This window comes from Pelodiscus sinensis, chromosome 25, assembly GCF_049634645.1.
Source record: "Pelodiscus sinensis isolate JC-2024 chromosome 25, ASM4963464v1, whole genome shotgun sequence".
NCBI lineage: Eukaryota > Metazoa > Chordata > Testudines > Trionychidae > Pelodiscus > Pelodiscus sinensis.
Window position 1 is genome coordinate 14,883,616 of NC_134735.1, and position 21,247 is coordinate 14,904,862.

General features: G+C 56.5%; 1 protein-coding gene across 3 annotated transcripts in view; it reads left to right on the forward strand.

The window, feature by feature from the left end:
* PTPRU (protein tyrosine phosphatase receptor type U) overlaps positions 1-21,247 on the forward strand; it is a 271,696-nt gene that overhangs the window by 179,339 nt on the left and 71,110 nt on the right. For all 3 annotated transcript variants that reach the window (XM_006112017.4, XM_006112018.4, XM_006112020.4), the window contains exons 12-14: positions 845-1,118; positions 4,748-4,784; positions 10,919-11,057. In XM_006112017.4, coding sequence (XP_006112079.2) covers positions 845-1,118; positions 4,748-4,784; positions 10,919-11,057 — 450 coding nt within the window. The remainder of the gene's footprint in view (positions 1-844; positions 1,119-4,747; positions 4,785-10,918; positions 11,058-21,247) is intronic.

Consider the following 21,247-nt stretch of genomic DNA (forward strand, 5'->3'; position numbering starts at 1 on the left):
TGCACACAAGACGTTTTTCTCGAGTAGAAAAGATTCCTCCCCTGGGCTTGTCACGTGGGACTATGGCTTTTCGGGAGAGTGGTGCAAGCAGGCGCCTTTTCCAGGCTGTTCTGAAGCACGATCTCCACACTAGTGAACTCCAAACTCACCTTCCTCCTGGGACTTATAGTCTTGGTTTTATTAGCAGAGTGAGGAGGAGAACAGAGAGATCAGCATAATCCTGTTCCTAGAGCTTCTCCCTCAGGTCTGCTCAGCTCACCCCCTTGATCCTCCCTCCTCCTCAGCATGTTCCACTCACCTACCTACGTCCAGATGAGGTAGCAAGTCTCCTGCCTCAGGGAATCAACAGAGCCCACTTAGCCCGTCGCCGGCAGGAGGAGCCCCTGCCAACAGGACGGTGGGGAGCTTTCAGGCAAACGCTGCCAAGCAGTCACATGGGAGATGGGCAGGTCCTCAGGCTCAGCTGTGCAGGGCGGGTCCGTGTGGCCAGACACCCTCTGGCCACAGCTAGTTCACATAAATTAATGTTAATTTTCAATCCATCCAATAAGTCTCTTTAGTACGGTACAAAAACATCAGCGATTGTGCTGCCGCCGCCTCGGCCAGGGGGACAGAACTAGCTCCTTGAACCCACTAGCACCCACACCCCGCAGCTGGCCAGCTTGGCCCCAGTCTGGGGTTACTGGGTGAGCCTGTCCCGGGGGCACATTCTCCAGGCTGCCTTTCTCCCATCACCCGTGAAGATTCAGGGGCTGAGAGCATGGTCCCCAGGCTGCCCTGAGACAGGAGAGCCAAACGCCTCTCGGGCTTGCGCCTTTCTTATCTCTCTGCCTGATGTGCCCAGCACCTACCAAGTCATCGTGGAGGAAGACAGGCCCAAGAAGATGAGGCGGGAGCTGGGGGGGCAGGACTGCTTCCCGGTGCCGCTGACCTTCGACGACGCTGTGGCCCGGGGCTCCGTGCACTACTTTGGGGGCGAACTGCCTCCCAGCAGCCTCCCCGAAGCCAAGCCCTTCACCGTGGGGGACAACCTGACGTACGGCGGGTATTGGAACCCCCCGCTGGAGCCCAAGAAAGCATATCTCATCTACTTCCAGGCCACGAGCAACCTCAAAGGGGTGAGTAGCTGCCTGGCTGCCTCCGGGCTGGGACTAGGGCAGGGTGGTGCTGAGAGGGAACTGCCACGAATGCTGGTGCCCCTCCTTGGATTGGGGGGGGGGGTAGGACCCAGAGTGATGTGTGGGGAAAGGGAGACCTCCCAAGCCAGGTTTTCTAAGGGCGTCAGCAGCTGCATCCTCTGCCTGTGTCCTGTTACTTCCTCATTGCAAGAGGCGTTGTAGTTGGGTGCACCGATTCGCAGCTGTTGTTCATATGTTTGGGGAGAGTTTGCAAAGTCCAAATAAATGTACGACACTCCCAGAGCGGGTCTTTGTGCTCCCAGGTATTGTGCTCACACATAGGCACACACAACTCCAGACAGAACAAACATCCAAAGGGCTGGTTGGTTGGATTTCAGTCTCTGAAGCAGTCAGAGCCCGGTTGTTTCAGCAATCCCCATCCCGCCTCTCTATAGCAGTGTTTCTTAAACTGTGTTCCGTGGCACCCCGGAGTGCCACGGAGAACAACAGAATTCAAAATGGCTGCCCTTAAAGGGGCAGGCAACTTGTTTGTTTTGTTTTGTTTTGGGTTCTTTTTTTGCTCAATAACTTTTCCCTGACCTTTTTTTTTCCTCAATAACTTTTCCCCAGACCCTTTTCCTCCCCGACTTTTTTTTTTTTTTTTTTTTTTGCTCAACAAAAAATCCTTGGTGTTCCTCCTTAAAAAAAATTATTGTTTGGTGTCCCTCGGTCTTCAAAAGTTTAGGAAACACTGCTCTATAGTGTGTTTGTTGGGGGTAACATCCCTTGTCATTTTCCCAGTGTGTTTGATTGTGCTTCCATTGAGGCTGTGTAGATGTGTGCATGCCCCCACTCCCGACCGGGAGGAGGGGGAACTGGAATGATACATTAGGGCAAGAGAATTTGGATTCAAACAGGCCAAAGCCCTGATCCTGCCATCTGATCCACATGGGCAGACCCTTAGCCTGGAGGGAGCTTGCACAGACACGAAAGGGACTCTGTGCAGACTCTATGCCAGTTGCAGAGCAGTTCTAAAGCAGCAACTTTTGTTGTTTGCAAGTAGTCACACTAGCTATTTTAAATCACTCAACGGTGTACAAGACTTCTGAAAAAGCCTGCCATCCATTCAATCCCTCCCTCACCTTGCTCTGCCTCGTCACATGGCCAGATGGTGCTTCCTGGGTGAAATGGTTAGTCAGGGTTCTGTGTAAGGTACTTTGCAACAACAGCAAAAGAGTCCGGCCACATTCTTCCTCTCCCTCGAACTAGTAGCACCTCGGTCCCAAAAAGATCAGGATGAGTAACGGGAGAATCCAACTCTTCCCTTCTGCTGTGATTGGCTCTGCTCTGCCAGTAGAGGCAGTGTGGTTACAATAACAACGTGGGTTCCACGAGGCACAGGTTTGGACTGAAAGCTCGTCTGTGACTAATAATGCTGCCCTGATGGGGCGTGAGAGAGTGTGTAGATAGTGCCCCTTACTGGGACAGCTCTGATTAGCCACTGGGTCCACACAGCAGTCCAGGGAGTGATCATCACTGGGGAGGAAGAGAGGGAGGCTGAGGTGTGAGCTGCCACTGAACAGCCCAGACCACCTATCTACAGTGCCTGGCTGCTGATACTACAGCATCCTGCCTGCAGCTCCCTGCTGGAATTGCACCACGCCACCTGCAGATCCTTCCTCCTTCCAGCATGGGCCTGCCTGGGGCGGGGCAGTGACTGGGGAGGGGCAGAGTTTGGGCACATGGAGTCCAGCCTTGCTTGCTCTGGTGGTAGCTCCTGACAGCTGCAAAGAGGAGCTCCCCAGCCTGGCCTCAGGCTCTCTTGCTTGTAGCCACCGAGGTTTCTCTGGCAGGTGGTTCTGAGCTGATCTGTAAGAGCCGTAAGCTTGGCCATGCTTCACTGCAGAGGCAAATAAGATCTGACTAACTGGAGGGTCTGTTCCCCTTCTTGGCTAATTTCCATCAAGAAGCCAGCAGGAGTGACTGGAGCTCTCTGGGGAGGCCTCGTCCTTGCAGTTCCCAACCGACCTGCAGGGAGTGGGAACTCGCAGGCACCAGTAGGAGCCATGACAGAGTCTCTCCAAGGAAGTGCTGGCTCTGCTCATGGGAAAACTGCTGGTTGTGCGAATCCCTGCTCCTGAGGGTTCCTTCATCCCCTGTTGGACGGTCGTTAGCGCTAAGACAGGCAGAGTCTGGTTCACTGAGCCCCGCTCGCTAGGGACCGATGGCATCACCCTCTCACAACCCCTCTGCAAGGAGATGGTGGACTTGGTCTCGCTGCTGTAGGACATCACGCCAATCCTGCATCCCAGCTGGGATTCTTCTTGGCCACCACACCAGGGGGGCCACGTGGTCTGAACTGCTCTCACATCCGCAGAAGCTGGTCCTCCCTGTCTGTGCTGTGGCACATTGTGGGACTCTTGCCTTCACTCTGTGAAGCCGTGCTCCTGAGCTGCCAGCCCAGTGCAATTTATCAGCACGGAGTTCATCTGCTGGGCAGTTTGGAGCAAGCTCAGAGAAGAGGCATGACAGGGCTCAGTGGAGGAAGGAGGAAGGATTACAGCATCTCCATAGTCTAATCTGATAGTCTGGTCCCAGAGTCTGAGACTGACTGAACGGAGGTTGTAGTGGGACTAGGGACACCGCTTTGCAGCTGTAAGGTGCAGATGGTTAAAAAATGGTTTTTTACCCCATGAAAAATTTAGATCTTTCTGCATAAATTTAAATTGAAACAATTTTGGTCAAAAAAAATGAAATATTTCAGCAGTAAACCGAAATATTTTCATTTGGAAAGGCCACCTCCGTGCCTCATGGGAGTTGTAGTTCAGGTGCCTCATGCTTCCATTCTCCTCTGTAGGCCAGGTGTCCTGGTCAGCCTACATCTCCCATATACCCCATGGATGGGGCTGTCCACGTGGAAGTCCCTGGCCATGGTGCATTGTGAGAGATGTGGTCCAGCTGTGGAACAATGCCCATGGACTGAAATGGGCACACAAGGCAATTGAACTACAACTCAAAATGAGACGTTTTCCACAGGAAGTGGACACTTTATTACATAACATTTTGATTAGTTGAAAACCCATTTTTCCACCAACAGAAAATGTCCACCCTCCCATTTGTAAGAACCCCAGGAGAGGCTGGCACTTGTCTGTTCTTCTGTGCCCTCTTGATTTCAGAGCCTAGGCAACATCACCACTGGATCATCCCATTTCTCACCAAATGATGGTCAGAAGCCCAGATGATGGACTACGACAATCAGAAGCAGATTAGTCCTTGTGAGACCCCTCCCATCTAACCCATCCTGGGTCCCAGTGCAGGGCTCTAGCGCCTTGTCCAGCCTAGCTCCCAGGGATGGGGGTTTGTCGTGTTCCCTGCACTTGGCCTCTGAGAGCGAAAAATGTGAGGGAGGCTGATGGATTGACAATTAAACACTGAGCATCTTGGCATATCAGGGACACCCACTGGCACTGGTACAGAGTGTGTCAGGCACATCAGCCAGCAGAATGTGCTTCACTGGAAAAAGCCAGGTTTTGTCCTTGCTTCCCCAACAAAAGCAAAGCAACTGAGAATGAACTCATTTTCCTGTCCCCACGGGATTCTGAGTCTCCCAATCTTTTCTCTCTCGGCAGGAGACCAGGCTGAACTGCATTCGCATCGCCCGTAAAGGTAAGACTCCCATGGTATCTCCTGCTCACTTGTGCTCAGCAGACTGGCTTTTCTGCACCCAGATTGGGACTGCCTTCCCTGCCTTGTTAGTGTAGGGTTGCCTCTGAGGCCTGGGTGGAGTTTGGTAGTTTGTGATTGCAGGCTGGGTTGTGTATACTGGTTTGTTGCACAGTTGCTCATGCAGGCTAGGTTGTGCATTTCTGATTTAAGATGCTTGTGTAACCCACACACTTTGGCTATGTCTACACTCGCAGCTTCTTGTGTGAGTAATATGCAAATGAGGCTAAGCGTGGAATATCGCCAAGCCTCATTTGCATACCTAATGAGCCACCATTTTTTTCAGAAGAGGCTCTTGCGCAAGGAGCGTCTACACTGCCCCTTCTTGCGCAAGAAAAACCCTCTTGCGCCATGCCGTTACACCTATTACTTTTCAGGAAGAATGGCATTGCACAAGAGGGTTTTTCTTGCGCAAGAAGGGGCAGAGTAAACGCTCCTTCTTGTGCAAGAGCCTCTTCTGAAAAAAATGGTGGCTCATTAGGTATGCAAATGAGGCTTGGCAATATTCCACGCTTAGCCTCATTTGCATATTACTCGCGCAAGAAGCCGCGAGTGTAGACGTAGCTTCAGTGTGGGGCACTGTCCCCTGCAGTGGCACTTAGACCATTTACTGCAAAAGATAAGAGCAAGGGAGCTCTACAGCCCAAGCTCTGAGTCAGCTGGCTTTATAGCGCAAGCTGCGGAGGCTCCTGCAATATGCTTCTGAGATTCCAGGTTCAAATCTGCCTGGAAGTTACCGTTGGCTAGTAGCATAGGGTTAGTCACCTGGAATTTGCATGCTGGTTTGTTATTGTAGAGTTGCTAATGTGGGAGGAAGGTTTGTTTATTTTCACTGGGCTGCTCTTGCCTCTGGCAGTGTTTATTTTTTAAAATACAATTGTTATGATGGTAGCGCTTGGAGGCCCCACTCAAGATCAGAACCCATCGGGCTGGCTGGAAAATCCCTGGGAAGAGCATCTACTCTGAGCCGATCAGCTAGGGCAGCAAGGAAGTATATTACCCCTTTCCACAGGCAGGAAACCAAGGCACCGAGGGCTTATGTGATTTGCCTAAGGTGAGCTTGTGGCAGGTCTTCTGGGTCCCACGCTGGTGCCCTCACCTAAAGACCAAGCTTCACCTCTGAACCAGCAAATTAAATCTTTTGTTTTGGAATAGAAATCATCTAACGAGTGATCTGTGGGGCTTGTGGGAGGAAAAAACAAAGGGAAAAAATCAGACGTGTCAGATTTCAGGCCTTCTGACCTGTCAGCATTGCTTTGGAGCTGCGGATATTGCAGCTGATCTTGGCTGGTATAAACCCTGGACAAGTTTGGCATTTATGTAGTCCAGGGGTGATATTAACCAGGGTAACTGTGATGTTGGCAGAGATGGGGGCCACTTCTGTGAGTGAAATTGATTGGAGGAATATTTCAGCTTCGCTCCTTTGCTTTTGGAATTTCAACAAATAACTTAATGCTTTGGTCTGTCAGGAGGATTGAACTTTGGGGCCTCGTGTATTTAATAAAATTCCTCGTGCTCGACTAATATATTTTGCTCCCTATTGGATTCAAGGAAGGGGGAAAATATGTAATAAAATAAGCTAAACTCCTGGCTCGATGGGAAATGAAAAATGGCCATACATCTGCGTGCGGCTAGTGCAGCATATTAAAAAAGGACCTGGGGGATTTATAGCGTGGTGTGGAATGATGCGGGGCTGAGCTAAGCTCGACTAGAGAGTTAGCCCTTGGCTGGATGTGTGGGCATGGCCCAGGGGAGGAATGAGCCTGTGGATCCAAGGCAGATGCGATGCATTGGGAAGACGTGGGGATTGGAGCAGGAATGGGGGGTTGGGCAGGTATGGAGTGAGAGAAAGGTGAGCCAGATGCTCTTTAGGAAGGCAAAGGGTCCCTGTGTGTTCTGCTGAATAAAAGCAAGGGGCACGGGCACTGGGTGCAAAACATGCCCACTTGGGTCTCTCTGCTGCTGTGCTGCCAGCTCTGCCTGTCGCTGATGCTGCCTCTGAAAGGAGGTATGAGCACCTGGTGCAGCTCTGGGCTCAGGAACGGGTGTTACTGGCAGGGACAGGGGAGAGCAGCTCCGGGCTCAGAGGGGGGCGTTACTGGCAGGGACAGGGGAGGGCAGCTCTGGGCTCAGGAACGGGTGTTACTGGCAGGGACAGGGGAGGGCAGCTCCGGGCTCAAAGAGGGGCGTTACCGGCAGGGACAGGGGAGGGCAGCTCCGGGCTCAGAGGGGGGTGTTACTGGCAGGGACAGGGGAGGGCAGCTCCGGGCTCAGAGGGGGGCGTTACTGGCTGGGACAGGGGAGGGCAGCTCTGGGCTCAGAGAGGGGCGTTACCGGCAGGGACGGGGGAGGGCAGCTCCGGGCTCAGAGGGGGGGCGTTACTGGCAGGGATGGGGGAGGGCAGCTCCGGGCTCAGAGAGGGGCGTTACTGGCAGGGACGGGGGAGGGCAGCTCCGGGCTCAGAGGGGGGCATTACTGGCAGGGACGGGGGAGGGCAGCTCCGGGCTCAGAGGGGGGGCGTTACTGGCAGGGACGGAGGAGGGCAGCTCCGGGCTCAGAGAGGGGTGTTACCGGCTGGGACAGGGGAGGGCAGCTCCGGGCTCAGAGAGGGGCGTTACTGGCTGGGACAGGGGAGGGCAGCTCCGGGCTCAGAGGGGGGTGTTACCGGCTGGGACGGGGGAGGGCAGCTCCGGGCTCAGAGGGGGGCGTTACCGGCAGGGACAGGGGAGGGCAGCTCCAGGCTCAGAGAGGGGTGTTACTGGCAGGGACAGGGGAGGGCAGCTCCGGGCTCAGAGGGGGGCGTTACTGGCAGGGACAGGGGAGGGCAGCTCCGGGCTCAGAGGGGGGCGTTACTGGCAGGGACAGGGGAGGGCAGCTCCGGGCTCAGAGAGGGGTGTTACCGGCAGGGACAGGGGAGGGCAGCTCCGGGCTCAGAGGGGGGCGTTACTGGCAGGGACAGGGGAGGGCAGCTCCGGGCTCAGAGGGGGGTGTTACTGGCAGGGACAGGGGAGGGCAGCTCCGGGCTCAGAGGGGGGTGTTACCGGCTGGGACAGGGGAGGGCAGCTCCAGGCTCAGAGAGGGGCGTTACTGGCAGGGACAGGGGAGGGCAGCTCCAGGCTCAGAGAGGGGCGTTACTGGCAGGGACAGGGGAGGGCAGCTCCAGGCTCAGAGAGGGGCGTTACTGGCAGGGACAGGGGAGGGCAGCTCCAGGCTCAGAGAGGGGCGTTACTGGCAGGGACAGGGGAGGGCAGCTCCGGGCTCAGAGGGGGGCGTTACTGGCAGGGACAGGGGAGGGCAGCTCCGGGCTCAGAGAGGGGTGTTACTGGCAGGGACGGGGGAGGGCAGCTCTGGGCTCAGAGAGGGGTTTGCTGCATGGGCATGGATCCTGGCAGCTGCTAGAACCGAGATGGCTTCAGTATCAGTGCCCAGGAGTGGGGACCAGCCATGCCCGGGCTGGGTTCTTAGGCTCTGTGTTGACACCCTGCACGCCCATGTGGTGCCACAGACCTGTGTTGGCACATGGTGAGCAGCAGGCTCTACTACCGTTCCCAGGCTCTCGTACCATTCCCAGGGAGACTCGATTTCAGGCTGTGTAGATCCGTTTCCGGGCGCAGCGTTATTCCCCTGCCTGCACTTTGGCTGGCTGCTCGTAGTGGTTTAGTAACAACCCTCCTCACCCTTATTGCCGTGCTTGTGCGGGCGGGTGCCACAGAAAAGCAGCCAAAATGCAGCCATGCCAGTCTGAAGCAAACCCCCGTTACGTGCACAGCAGGCGAAGTGCCTGGTGGGTTCAGCCGGAAGAGGTGCCTGGAGGCGAGCGCTGCCCGGGGAGCTGTCTGAGCGGGCGCGGCCGTCTGGAGTTTACTGCGGTGCCCTGGGCTCCACGTTCACGTCCCTCGCACGGCTACAGACGCTGTTGGCGCAAGCGTGGGCGGGCACCCTGCGCTGGGAGCTGCGCCGGCCACGGCTTTGTGGCCCTGAGCTTCAGCACCTCACGCCAGGCCAGCAGGCCCCATGGGCGTGTAACTGGCTCTGCCCAGGATCCTGCAGGGCCAGTCTGTGGCCTGCTGACTTTGTCAGCGTCCTTTGAAACCACGCCAGCAAGTGGGGAGGGGCTAGAGCGAGGGGCAGAAGCCCGGCATCGTGGGGCCCTGCCAGCGAGCGACGTGTCGGGGAGCTCACACCCCCAGGCCCCAGGAGAGGCAGTGACGGAAGCTGCCAATACCCTACAATGGGGTGCAGGGGGTGGGGCTCCATGCCAGGGATGCGGGGGATGGGAAGGTGGCAAATGCTGCAGCAAAATCCTCTGCAAACATTTGGTTCAATTGGTGGGACGTCTGAGCCCTCAACCCATCGCTCCATCTGACTCAGTCACCTGAGCAGCTCAGCCCATTCGTACAGCCCGGCCTCCCAGTCCTGTCCATCCCACCTGGCCCCTCAGCCCGGCCCCCCAGTCCTGTCCATCCCACCTGGCCCCTCAGCCCGGCCCCCCAGTCCTGTCCATCCCGCCTGGTCCCTCAGCCCGGCCCCCCAGTCCTGTCCATCCCGCCCGGCCCCCCAGTCCTGTCCATCCCGCCTGGTCCCTCAGCCCAGCCCCCCAGTCCTGTCCATCCCGCCTGGCCCCTCAGCCCGGCCCCCCAGTCCTGTCCATTCCTCTCGGGGCCCCTCTGTCCAGCCCCCCAATCCTGTCCATCCTGCCCAGCCCCCCAGTCCTGTCCATCCCCCCAGTCCTGTCCATCCCGCCTGGTCCCTCAGCCCGGCCCCCCAGTCCTGTCCATTCCTCCTGGGGCCCCTCTGTCCAGCCCCTCAATCCTGTCCATCCCGCCCAGCCCCTCAGCCCAGCCCCCCAGCCAATCAGCTCATCTGCCCAACCCAGACAGCAAATCCATCCGCGTTGTCCATCTGGCCAGCTCCCCTGCCCAGCGAGTGCCGAATTACCGGCCTGTCCCCTCCGTCTGCTCACACAGCCAGGCACCCAGCATTTCATGGCTCTGTTTTAGGCAGTGCTACAGTACCCCTGGGATATCAGTGCCAGAGCCTCTGCCATGTGGGTTTGCTTCCCAGTACTGTCCAAGTGCAGGAGCTTTCCAGCCAGACACCCCCAGAGCAAGCTCCAGAGATGGGCACGCGAGCACTAGCAGAACTCAGCTCTTGAAGCTGCACGCCAGGGACCTTTCACCAAAGGTGCACCCCGCCTGGGACCAGGAACAGTCCCAATCCCCAGCGGCCCACACTGCCCAAGGGGCAAAGCTGCGCAGCTCTGGCTCTGGGCTCGGTCTGCTGGGGAGAGAGAACGTTTGGCAAACCCGCCCGCCAGCTGCACGTTGGCGTCAGAGGGGACGGGGATGGGCCGGCTGGCGAGCGAGGCGATGAGGAGGAGCAGGAATCAGCTGTTGGATCGTTTGTCGGGGTTACGGCTTTGGCTGTGTGGAGCACAGCAGGAAACAGCCTTGTTTATTGTGGGTGTGGGTGGCTCGCTGGCCAGCCCTCCAAGCAGGCCTGTTACGCTGGGGGGCATCGCGCACCCGCCGCGCCGTGTCATGGGGCAGCCTCGCGCGGGACAGAGGCCAAAGTCCTTCTGCTTCCCTAGTGGGTACAATGGGCGCTCAGTCCGCCCCAGCTCCAAAGCCATGGGGGTGTGTGTGTGTGTGTGTAGCTAAGTGTTGTTACCTGTGCAAATGGGAGGGCGCTTTTGTGTGTGCACGTTATATGGATGTGAAGGGGCTTTTGTATGTCTGTGTGCACACGTCTGTACAAAATATGCATGGAGGGAGTTTTGGCATGTGTGTGAGGTTGTGTTGTGTGTGTGTGAGGGCAGGGGGCTGTGTGTGTGGGAGGGGCATGTTGCGTACCTCTGCACATGCTGTCTGTGCACTGGACTGTGTTGTGTATGCGTGTGCACCTGTGTGGTGGAATGAAGGTGGGAGCTCGCTCTGCCGGGGGATTGAATTTCACTTGCTGGTTTGTTTGTCCGTGCGGCTCGCCCAGAGATGGGGGTGAGGGTGGGCCCTGCCAAACCGGCTCTAGAAAGGGGGCTGGAGCTGATTGCTGACTGGCTCCTCTGCTTCCCCCCCCAGCTGCCTGCAAAGAGAGCAAGCGTCCCCTGGAGGTGTCGCAGCACTCGGAGGAGATGGGCCTGATCCTGGGCATTTGTGCCGGGGGGCTGGTTGTCTTGATTATCCTCCTTGGAGCGATCATTGTCGTCATTCGGAAGGGGTAAGGATTCTGTCTGTCTCCTCGGCCCCAGGCTGGCAGCTCCCTGGCTCCAGGGCCCTCCAAACCTCCCAGCATGGCTCTGCTGCGGGGGGTTACCACGTAGCCACACGGGCTTTCTCTGCTACTCCCCTTCTGCTCCTCAGTCCTGAGCCGCAGCCCCTTCCTCTTGCAGGCCTGTCCTGTGGCAGCCAGCTGGGGCACCTCTGTTCTGGCCTCTTGCTCCAGCGCCCCACCCCCAGCTCTACCCATTCACTTGCTCCTGGCCTGCAGCCCCCTGCTACCCAGTCTGGATCTTCCCTGAGCAAATTGGGCCCACGAGAGCTGGGATTCAAGGGCGCAGAGCCTGCTTCAGTTCTGTCTGTCTGCTCCCCAGGGAACCAGCCTGTGCTCTGCAGGCAAATGCCCTCTCCCCTGAGCCACTCCAGGACCCACCCCTCCCCCCACCTTCAGGGTGTCCCTTATCCTGCCTTCCCCAAGCGGTGGGCTCTGCTCCCAGCACCAAATCCCTGCTTCCCTGGGAGGCTGGGTAGGGCTGCAGGAGCAGCAGAGGCCTATGGGAACGGGCTGGGTGGGCCCGTGGCAGGTAGCTGGCGACGGTAGCAGAGGCTAATGGAGTTCCGGCAGCCTCAGGGCTGATTCCCGATGGCCCCCCTGCATGCTACAGAAACCACATGAGCCCGTGAGGCTGAGGAGCGAGAGTGCCCTGCGCGTGCTGTGCGGACCCCGGCACACTGCCCAGAGCAGCCCCACGCCCCTGGGCTGGCACATGCGGGGAGCTGGCAGCTCCTCTTCGCTGCAGTCCCTTCCTCGCTGCCCTTTGGCTGCTCCTTAGGGCTCTAGGATGAGCTCCAGAACCCGCGACAGCGACAGCCCAGCGCACCGGGCACCTGCCCCCCAATGCTCTGGATGAGCTTCTCTCCAGCTCTTCCACGGCAGTGCTGACCTTCTGGGTCCTGTCCTCACCCTCGGCCCCGGCCGGCTGCCTGCACCAGGCCTGCCACTGGCAGCTCCTTTGCCGAGGCAGGGTCCCCCCGCGGCCAGAGGAGCCCTGCCGGTCCTGGCAGAGCACTAAGAAATGCAAACAGCGATTGCCACTGACCTATGCCCAGCAAGGCACGCCGAGCTGCTGCCCGCAGGAAAGCTCTCAGAGAGCGACCCGAGCTGTGACCGCCATGGCAGCTCCATGCCCTTGCAGCCAAGCTGGCCGAGAGCTGCACCGCAGGGGGCTCTTCCATCTTGTGTCTGTGCCGCCAGCTCATGTCTGCCCCTCCAGAGGCACTGCAGGCCTTTCGCTGCAGATGGGTACCAAGGTGGGGAGTTCTCCTCGCTGCATGGCCGCAGCTCCTTGCTGTACACTGTCCTGCTCCGGCTTGTGCCTTTGCTGTAGGCCAAAGGCACCCAGAAGCTGGCTGGTAGGAGAAGAGGGTCCCTGGGCAGAAAACTGGTGGGAAAACAGGCTCCCTGAGCTGGGAGTGGCGTTGACGTCTGTCACAGTCAGGTGGCCCCAGGAAAGGCCCTGAGGCGAAGGCTTTGTCTGCATGGGGGTCTGCACTCTTCCCGCTCCTGGGGAACCTCTTTAGCGCAGGGGGCCAACCCTGCTGTTAGCCCCACTAAGCCAAAGCCTGCTTGGAAGCAGCAAAAGCTGCCCAGATGGTTTTGCCTCACTAACACTGGGGCTACGTCAACACTGGCATGATTTTCCGAAAATGCTTTTAACGGAAAAGTTTTCCGTTAAAAGCATTTTCGGAAAAGCGCGTCTAGATTGGCAGGACGCTTTTCCGGAAAAGCACTTTTTGCGGAAAAGCGTCTGTGGCCAACCTAGATGCGGTTTTCCGCAAAAAAGCCCCGATCGCCATTTTCGCGATCGGGGCTTTTTTGCAGAAAACAATACTATGCTGTCTACACTGGGCCTTTTGCTCAAAAGTGTTTTGGAAAAAGACTTTTGCCCGAACGGTAGTAGCATAGTATTTCCGAAAAAGCACTGATGATTTTACAGGAGATCGTCAGTGCTTTTCCGGAAATTCAAGTGGCCAGTGTAGACAGCTGGCAAGTTTTTCCGCAAAATCAAATGATTTTGCAGAAAAACTTGCCAGTCTAGTCACAGCCTTGGGGTTGTGTCTAGACTGCATCCCTTTTCCGTAAAAGGGATGCAAATTAGACACATCACAATTGCAAATGAAGCAGGGATTTAAATCCCCCCTGCTTCATTTGCATAAACATGGCTGCCGCTTTTTTCCGGCTCGGCGCTTTGCTGGAAAAAAGCGCCAGTCTAGACGCGGATCTTTCGGAAAATAAAGCCTTTTCCAAAAGATCCCTTATTCCTTATTTTAAGAGGAGGTCCCAAGTTTGTATCAGGGATATCACCTGATTTTGTACTGCGCTCAGCTCTGTGGTCTCCGGTGTGTTCTGTGTGAGCAAGTCCTGGAGGGAGCTTAGTTCTCTGGCAGCCTTTCCCAGCCCCAAACCACCATCCCCGGGGGAAAAGCCAGCGGAGGCGGAGGGGCCTGTATTTTTGGGTCAGGTCTCCCACTTGGCGATTTATCTGTTCCATAAAGAGATAAAAGTCCAGAGGCAGCACTGCGGAGGCGTGCTAGGAGATTCCTAGAGCAGCTTGACTTGAAAGAGAGCGTGGACCTGTGGGGTCACGTCTAGCATGTTCCCCCAAGGCCTTAGCTAGATCAGTGTAGTTCCCAGCCGCAAGAGTTCCTGACCTTTGCTTAGTGAGACAAGAAATCAGCTGGGTGAATAAAAGGCCTGCGCTTTATCCTCCAGAGCGTCGCCCAGTGCTGGGGTTTCCACGTGGCCTTGGGAGGGTGTTTTCACTCTGCTCTGGCTGCCGCTTGCCAAGGAGCAGCTGCTGCTCCCTGCAGGGCCTTTCGGCGGGTGGAATCTCGATTCACTCCAAGCAAGAGCCGGACTGTGGCGGGGTCAGTAGGTACAGTCCCTGCACAAAGGGCCCTCAAGCCCATGGGAGGGAAGGGAAGGGAAGGCGTTTGCTCACTTTCCAGGCCTCGGGAAGTGCCGGGCTGATGTGCTTGTCCTGCTCTCTGTAAATAATTATATGGAAGGGGAAGGGGCCTCAGCACGTGTGGACAGTCAGTCCCCATTGGGGTCCTTTAGCTTTGCTCTGCTGTAAGGCCAAAGCAAAGAGCCAATTCAGAGCCAAGTTGCTCCTTGGAGCCAGGAACGAAGCCACGAAGAGCTCCCCAGAGCCGGGGGCTTCCCAGCACCCAGCGCCAGGGTCCACCTGCAGCCCAAATGCTCAGCAGAAGACAGGCACCCCGAGGCCAAGTGCCCTGCAGCTGGAGCTTGTGTGGAGGTGAACGGAGATGCGGTGACAGCACTGGGGCCTTTGGTCACCTCCCCGGGGGCATCAGTTCACTGCCAGGGCTCATGCGTCCCTAATGCAGACGGGGAAACCAGGCTCTTGTGCTCTGGACTCGGCAGCCGGCAGGCGGGGGAAAGGGGGCAGTTGCCTCTGGGCCCAGTGATTCAAAGGGGTCGGGGTGCCCAGCCGTCACCACTGTTGTTGTGGCAGCGGCCAGAGCCCCAGACCCTAAAATAGCTGCTGGAGCACCATGCTGCACTCTCTGAGAGCGGGGTGGGGACGGGAGTCACAGCCTGGCCCCACCCCTCCCGAGAGCCAGCCCCCCCATACTTTGCCCCGGAGCTCACGGAGGCTGTTGGCTCCTCTGGCAGCAGGGGCGGGGGGCCCTCAGGGAGAGCCCGTGCGGGGGCACTAGCCCAACCACCGTATCTTCTGCAGAGCAATTGGAGCTGGCTGGTGACCCCTCAGAACACAGGGTGGGGCAGGGCATAATCTTCATTCAGAGTCGCCTGCGGCCTGACGTCTTGGCCAAGATCCGCAGTGGTAGGGAAGAGCCAGGCGATTACCGGAGAACACGGACGCGCCGAGCGGGGATGGTCGCTAGAGTTAGTGGCTCGGGAGCCAGAGGACAAGACCGTGGAGTCGGCTGCATGCCATTCTCAACTCTGAGGCCTCAGTGCTGTTTTCGGTGCCTAAATGGAGCCTCACGCCCTGTGAATGGGGAAGTGTGACATGTAGATGACCCCAAGCTAGCTTTGATCTAGCAAGCACCGACAATGACGGCAGCAAAGTCTCCGCAGCAGGGGCTAAGTGCTCGAGTACATCCCGGGGTTCTGGGCGGGCTTGTATAGGCCATGCTGCCACGGCCCACGCCTGCTAGGATTGGGATTAGCTGGATCAGAATACGCTCGGGTGTGTCTACATGTGCTGCAGCCACCGCTCTGAAAGCAATGGAGGCAGGACTTGTATCACAAGGAATCCAAACAATCCGAGAAGGAGGAACTTGCTGAGTCCTTTGCAGTGACTGGTTCTTCTGGGTTTTGTCCAGGCTTCTGTGAACCTCACGACGATGCTTCCAGCCCTTCCCTTCCGTGTCTAGCCCGCCCTTGGGCTGAGCTCACCAATGGTCTCTTGACGGTCTCCCTCAATTACCCTTTGCTCGATTTCCTCTCATTACTGCTGGGTTTACCCTCTGCCCATTTCCACTAATTCCTTGGGCATGTGCCCTTCAGGGGCCCATTATTAAGTGATCTCCTAGGGTGTGTCTAGACTACATGCCTCCTTCGACGGAGGCATGTAGATTAGCCAGATCGGAAGAGGGAAATGAAGCCGCGATTAAAATAATCGCGGCTTCATTTAAATTTAAATGGCTGCCCCGATCTGCCGATCAGCTGTTTGTCGGCAGATCGGGGGAGTCTGGACGCGATGCCCCGACAAAGAAGCCTTTCTTCATCGACACAGGTAAACCTGGTTTCACGAGGCTTACCTGTGTCGATGAAGAAAGGCTTCTTTGTCGGGGCATCGCGTCCAGACTCCCCCGATCTGCCGACAAACAGCTGATCGGCAGATCGGGGCAGCCATTTAAATTTAAATGAAGCCGCGATTATTTTAATCGCGGCTTCATTTCCCTCTTCCGATCTGGCTAATCTACATGCCTCCGTCGAAGGAGGCATGTAGTCTAGACACACCCCTAGTGCCTACTTAGTCAACCTAATTCCCCTTCTCACTCTAGTCTGCCAGGCTGTTTCTTGGGCCCTTCCCGGAACTGCCTTCACATTGCCAACATTTTTCTGGGGGGGAGGAGGTGTCTAAAAACAGCCAGAGCGTTCCAGGTGCAGTAGCAGCAGAGCTGAATAAAGAACAATCAGCTACAGGCACGCACGGCTCTCTCCCTCTCTCTCCCTCACGCTCTCGCTCGCTCTCTCCGTATCAATCTAAGAAAAGAGGCACAGGAAGAGACAATCCTGTGGAAAGTTCCATTCTGATGCCTACTCAATTTGTTTCTCAGATTATCACTCAATGATGCAGAGATTTAATCACTCCTCAGAGGCTGCTGGCTTGGGGTTTTTTAAAGCAGAAATTGGTTTTGAATTTTGCAAATCAGTCCATGAAATCTCACTCTCTGTCTCTTGTTCTTCATGGTGTGACCAAGTGACTGCACCGAGCCTGGGGGATGTCTACGGCACATTCCCAAGGCAGGACTGCAGGTCCCGGAGCCATGCCCGAGCTAGCTTCAATCTACCTAGCTCTGGTCCTGCTTGCATGAAGCCACGGCAGCCTTGTGAGTAGTTATCCAGGGTTCGAGACAGGCTTGCACAGCCTGTGCTGACTCCTATGCTGATGTGGCTTGGCTGCTCTGGGACCCGAGCTAGCTAGATTAACCTCGGCTGGCGTGTCTACACGAGTTGTCATCATGCCATGTGCCTGCACTGTAGGCACCCTGTGAGACTTGGTGAGAGAGCTGAACTCCTGTGCAGGGGACCTGTGGGATGAGCCCTAACAGCCAGGCGCCCACTTGGGCTGATACATGGTGCTCTAGAGAAGTAACTGCAGCAGGCACCCTTCTTTCCTGATTGAATTCTCCTTCCTACCCCTGGCCAAGATATGCCCCTGGAGCGGGTCACGTGGTTTCCAAAACACTAGCGGAGCGACATGCAGCATGTCAGGCAAACCCCACAGACCACACAGACCAAATCCCTGAACAGCCTTTAGCGCTGGATAGGAACAGCCTCTCCTCATCATCATTCAGTTAGTGCAGCTAGTGCAGTGTTATAAGCAGAGAGAAACCCAAAGCAGAGCTCAGGGTGGGAGGGAGATGGACATGCAGGGAAGATGCAAGACTGGGTGGCCAGAGATTTGGCTTCTGTCCCCAGACCATGGCCTTGGGGCAGGTCACAGAGCCTCAGTTCCCACACCTGTAGGATAGGAATAAGGAAGTTGATCTGCCTGTCTGGGAAGGATACGGAGAAGAATCTGCTAAAGTCTGGAAGCACCTAACAGAGCCTCCAACTAAACAGAATCCAAAGTTCCTGGGGGCTTGGGGAGGTGTTGAATTTTATGTGGCCTGGACTCAGCTCTATTATGGGGCATGCTGGACCCTCAGACCTGAATCCCCAAATGCATCCGACTCTTGGGAAGAGCCAGGATCACAGACATCACCGCTGCTGTTCTCTGGCCTCGTGCAAGCGCCTCTCCATCCCACAGCTTTTTGCTTGCAAAGGGCATTAGTTCTGCTCCTGGGTCAGAGCTGCCCAGAACCCACAACTGGGTTGTGAACTAATTCCCCTCTCCCTGGGCCAGCAGAGGTGACTTGTCCCCATTCAGGGCAGCATGTGTGGGCTCTGGGAGAGCTGTATTTGGCCTGTTTTGGGAGGGATCTAAGGCATGATTCTATCCTGAGTCTAGATGCTTAGGTGCCTGCCTGCTTCCCCCCAATCCCTGCAGTGTCTGAGCACCACGAGGCATTAGCTCCCCTGCAGAGATCTGCTAGGAGCTCTGGAGAAGGCTGAGCATATGTTCCCTAGACAGTGAAGGGGGCAAGTGACTGGTTGGCAGGGTTCCTGGGGAACTGCTGATTTGAAAGCTGCTGAGAGGCTGGAATGGCACTTACTGTGAGAATAGTTATGTTAGGGCTCCTCAAGCCTTAGACAGGCCTCTCTGTTGTTTGAAATCAAAATAAACCAACCCATTCCCCCCATTTATCAGATGGGGAAACTGAGGCATGGGGTGGCGAAGCCCCTTGCTTTGGTCACATGAGGAACTTGTTACAGAGCCAAGGGCTGAGTCCAGTTCAGCTCTGCATGGCCAAACAGCTGAGCCCTCGCCAGAAACTCAGCCATGTGGGTGCCCGTCGCTGCTTTGGCTCCAGTGCGATGATCAGACTTTATAATGAAGCCAGCGTGTTACTGTTCCTTCAGCGGTGCCCACGGCTGGGGCACCGGGGTAGTGCTGGGAGCAGCCTGGTCCCTTCAGAGTAGGCTCAGTTGGCTAGACTGGGATGGGCCTCCGAGCTCTCGCTCGGCCATTGTGTTTTGAACGGCTGGGCCGGGCCTTCCTTAATGTCCTGCACTTTGGCAGAGGCAGGCGTGGTCGTTTCCCGGCAGCAGGGTGCAGAGGAGCCTCGCAGGGTGACCAGGCCCCAGCAGTCGGGCTAAGTCACTCGTGTAGGGCAAGTCTGCCCTGCAGCACTATTCCGAAATAGGCCACGTCTGCACAGCCAGCAGCTTTTCAAAGTCGTGTCAAAATGCTCTCAAGCTGGAGGACCTGTTGCTCTGACTCCGGGAACCCTCCTTGTATAAGGAGTAAGGGAGGAGGGAGGAAGAGTTCCCTGTTGGGAAATAGGTGCTCTGTCAACGCCCCCTGTTTCCAAATGAGCTACTCAATTGATGTAAGTAATTTCGAGTTAAGCCCTGCCATGTAGACTCTCTGGGTATGTCTGCACTACCACCCTAGTTCGCACTAGGGTGGTTAATGTAGTTATACGGAGTTGCAAATGAAGCCCGGGATTTGAATTTCCCGGGCTTCATTTGCATGATCCCGGCAGGCGCCATTTTTAAATGCCGGCTAGTCCGGACTCCGTGCCGCGTGGCTACACGCGGCACGAACTAGCTAGTTCGGACTAGGCTTCCTAATCTGAACTAGCTGTACACCTCGGCCTGCATTGGCTCCAGCAACCCAGCCCCTGGCAGGATTGAGCCAGACCATTTGGAAAGCCATGTTGCCCATGGGTCCAGAGATACCACTGCAGCAACCAGCTGCCCTGCCCCACAGAACCAGCCGATCCTTGGCCAGGCCTTCCCTTCTTTCTGTCTCCCTCCTTTCCCCGTCCAGCTGCAAGCGCCAGAGGAAGATGCAGGCTGGAGATACAAAGGGGACGCGTCCTGTCTGCGATCTGGCACCGCTGCACCCTGTTCGGTATTCAAAGGGCCCTCGCAGCCTGTCTCATGGATATTCTCTCCCTGCTGCTGTATCCAGCCAGGGCTCAGTGTTCTCACTGGTATCGCTCCAAGAACTGGACCTCTTCCTGCCTGGCTAGGTCTTCTGCGCCCCCGCCTCGCCCCGCCTCAACTCCAGTGGGTTTTTCCTCCTGGCTCACCGCTCCCATCTCCAGCTTCCATCTCTGTTTACGAGCAGATAAGACGAGGGAGGAAAGATAATAAAAGGGAGGGAACTCTCCTGTGAGCCCTGGCCTGGCACTGCAGCTGCGCTTGACAGCAGGTTTGTTTCCTCAGCTGCCTGCGAGCTGGGCCAGGGCAGAGCGTCAGCGACAGGCTCACAAAGGAGGGGGAAGCAAGGGGAGCAATGAGGTTCCCTGTTAGCTCGCGCCCTCCTCTCAGCCATGGTCAGTGTCTCAGTGCCCACACACTGTCCGGGCTTAGTGGGAACGCTCTCTGCTCCTCCCTGGGTCAGAGCATTCAGCCAGGCCTGGCCCTAGGGCAAGGCAAATACCTTCGGGGCCCTGCGCTGCTGAGTATTCACCATCCACCAGCCGGGCCTGGGGCCCCGCTCCCAGAATCCTGCCTTGGGCCCTGCAAACCCTTTGGCCAGGCCAGCATTCAGCTCTCTGAGCCAGGGACTCGGTGCCCAAAGAATCGCAATGCAGTAATGCAAGGGTGGAGCCACGCCCTGGGCCACCAGTGCAAATAAGGGGTTAAGGCCATCGCGCATGACAAGAATAATTAACATTCGGACCTGGTTGAAAAGCCAGCCTGCAAATGTCTGGAGGGGCCTTTGCCCTCCTGCTTCAAGCCGTAAACCAGCCTTGACTATCGGGTCAGGCAGAACCTTCTCCACAGGCCGGTTATTGTGTCATTGCCCACAGGGGAGAAGGCTTCTTGTGCCTTGTTCTGAAGCAGCTAGTCCTGGCCCTCTTCAAGGTGTGATGCTGGAGTCCCTGGTCTGGTCCTTCTGGTGATTCCTGTCGAGCAGGAAGCGAGCACCTGGGCCATGATTTCGGGTGTCCCTGCCGTGGCCCTGTTCAGCCGCAGTACTGTGGGTGTTGTAGTGGAGACTCAGAAATTGTGGCTTGTGAATTTCCATGCTGGAGGCTTTCAAGGCATCTGATGAGTTTTACATTTAGTAGATTTTTTTTGGGGGGGGGGGAGAGTTGCTATTAATGCCAAAACTTACTGAAAAACAAAACAGAAACAACCCCCAAAGATTTTTTAGCTTGCTCTCAACTAGACAATGAGCTTGTCACAAAGGGCAACGGCAATCCTTAGCTCTTGCAGAGCACTCTTCATCTGTAGGGCTCAAGTGCTCTATGAAGGAGGACAGCCAGGGATGGGGAAACTGAGGCACGGGGCAATGATGGGCAGAGCTGAGGCTGGAATCCCAGCTGGGCCACACTGTTTCAAACCAGCTTCTGACCTCCCTCATGAGGCGTGGGGTGACTTCATACTTTAGCCAGCCTGTCTCAGCGGTGGCATGGGCATGGTCTGTCCCGTGCTGCAGTCACAGGATCCTGTCTCACTGTCCCCACTTATGCAGCATGTCGCTGAGGCCTGCCGTTGGATCTGAACCCATTAATTGGGACCCAGCTCTGGGAAGGTAGAGCTGGGAACAGGCACATTCAGTGGCTGCTGATGCTGAACTTGTTACCTTCACCATGACTGTGCTCCATGGAGCTGGGGGGACACTTACTAGACAGGAGAAAAACAGCAAAACTCTTCAAAAATAAAATGTGATGCATTGTGGGCCCAGCAAGGGAGAGTGATCAGTAGAGCAGAAACTCTCACAGGGCCCCTCTACACAGCAGGGCAAGAATCAAATTAAGCTACGCAACTTCAGCTACGTCAGTTGTGTAGCTGAAGTCGAAATAGCTTAATTCAGCTTTTGGCGCTGTCTACACAGCAGAAAGTCG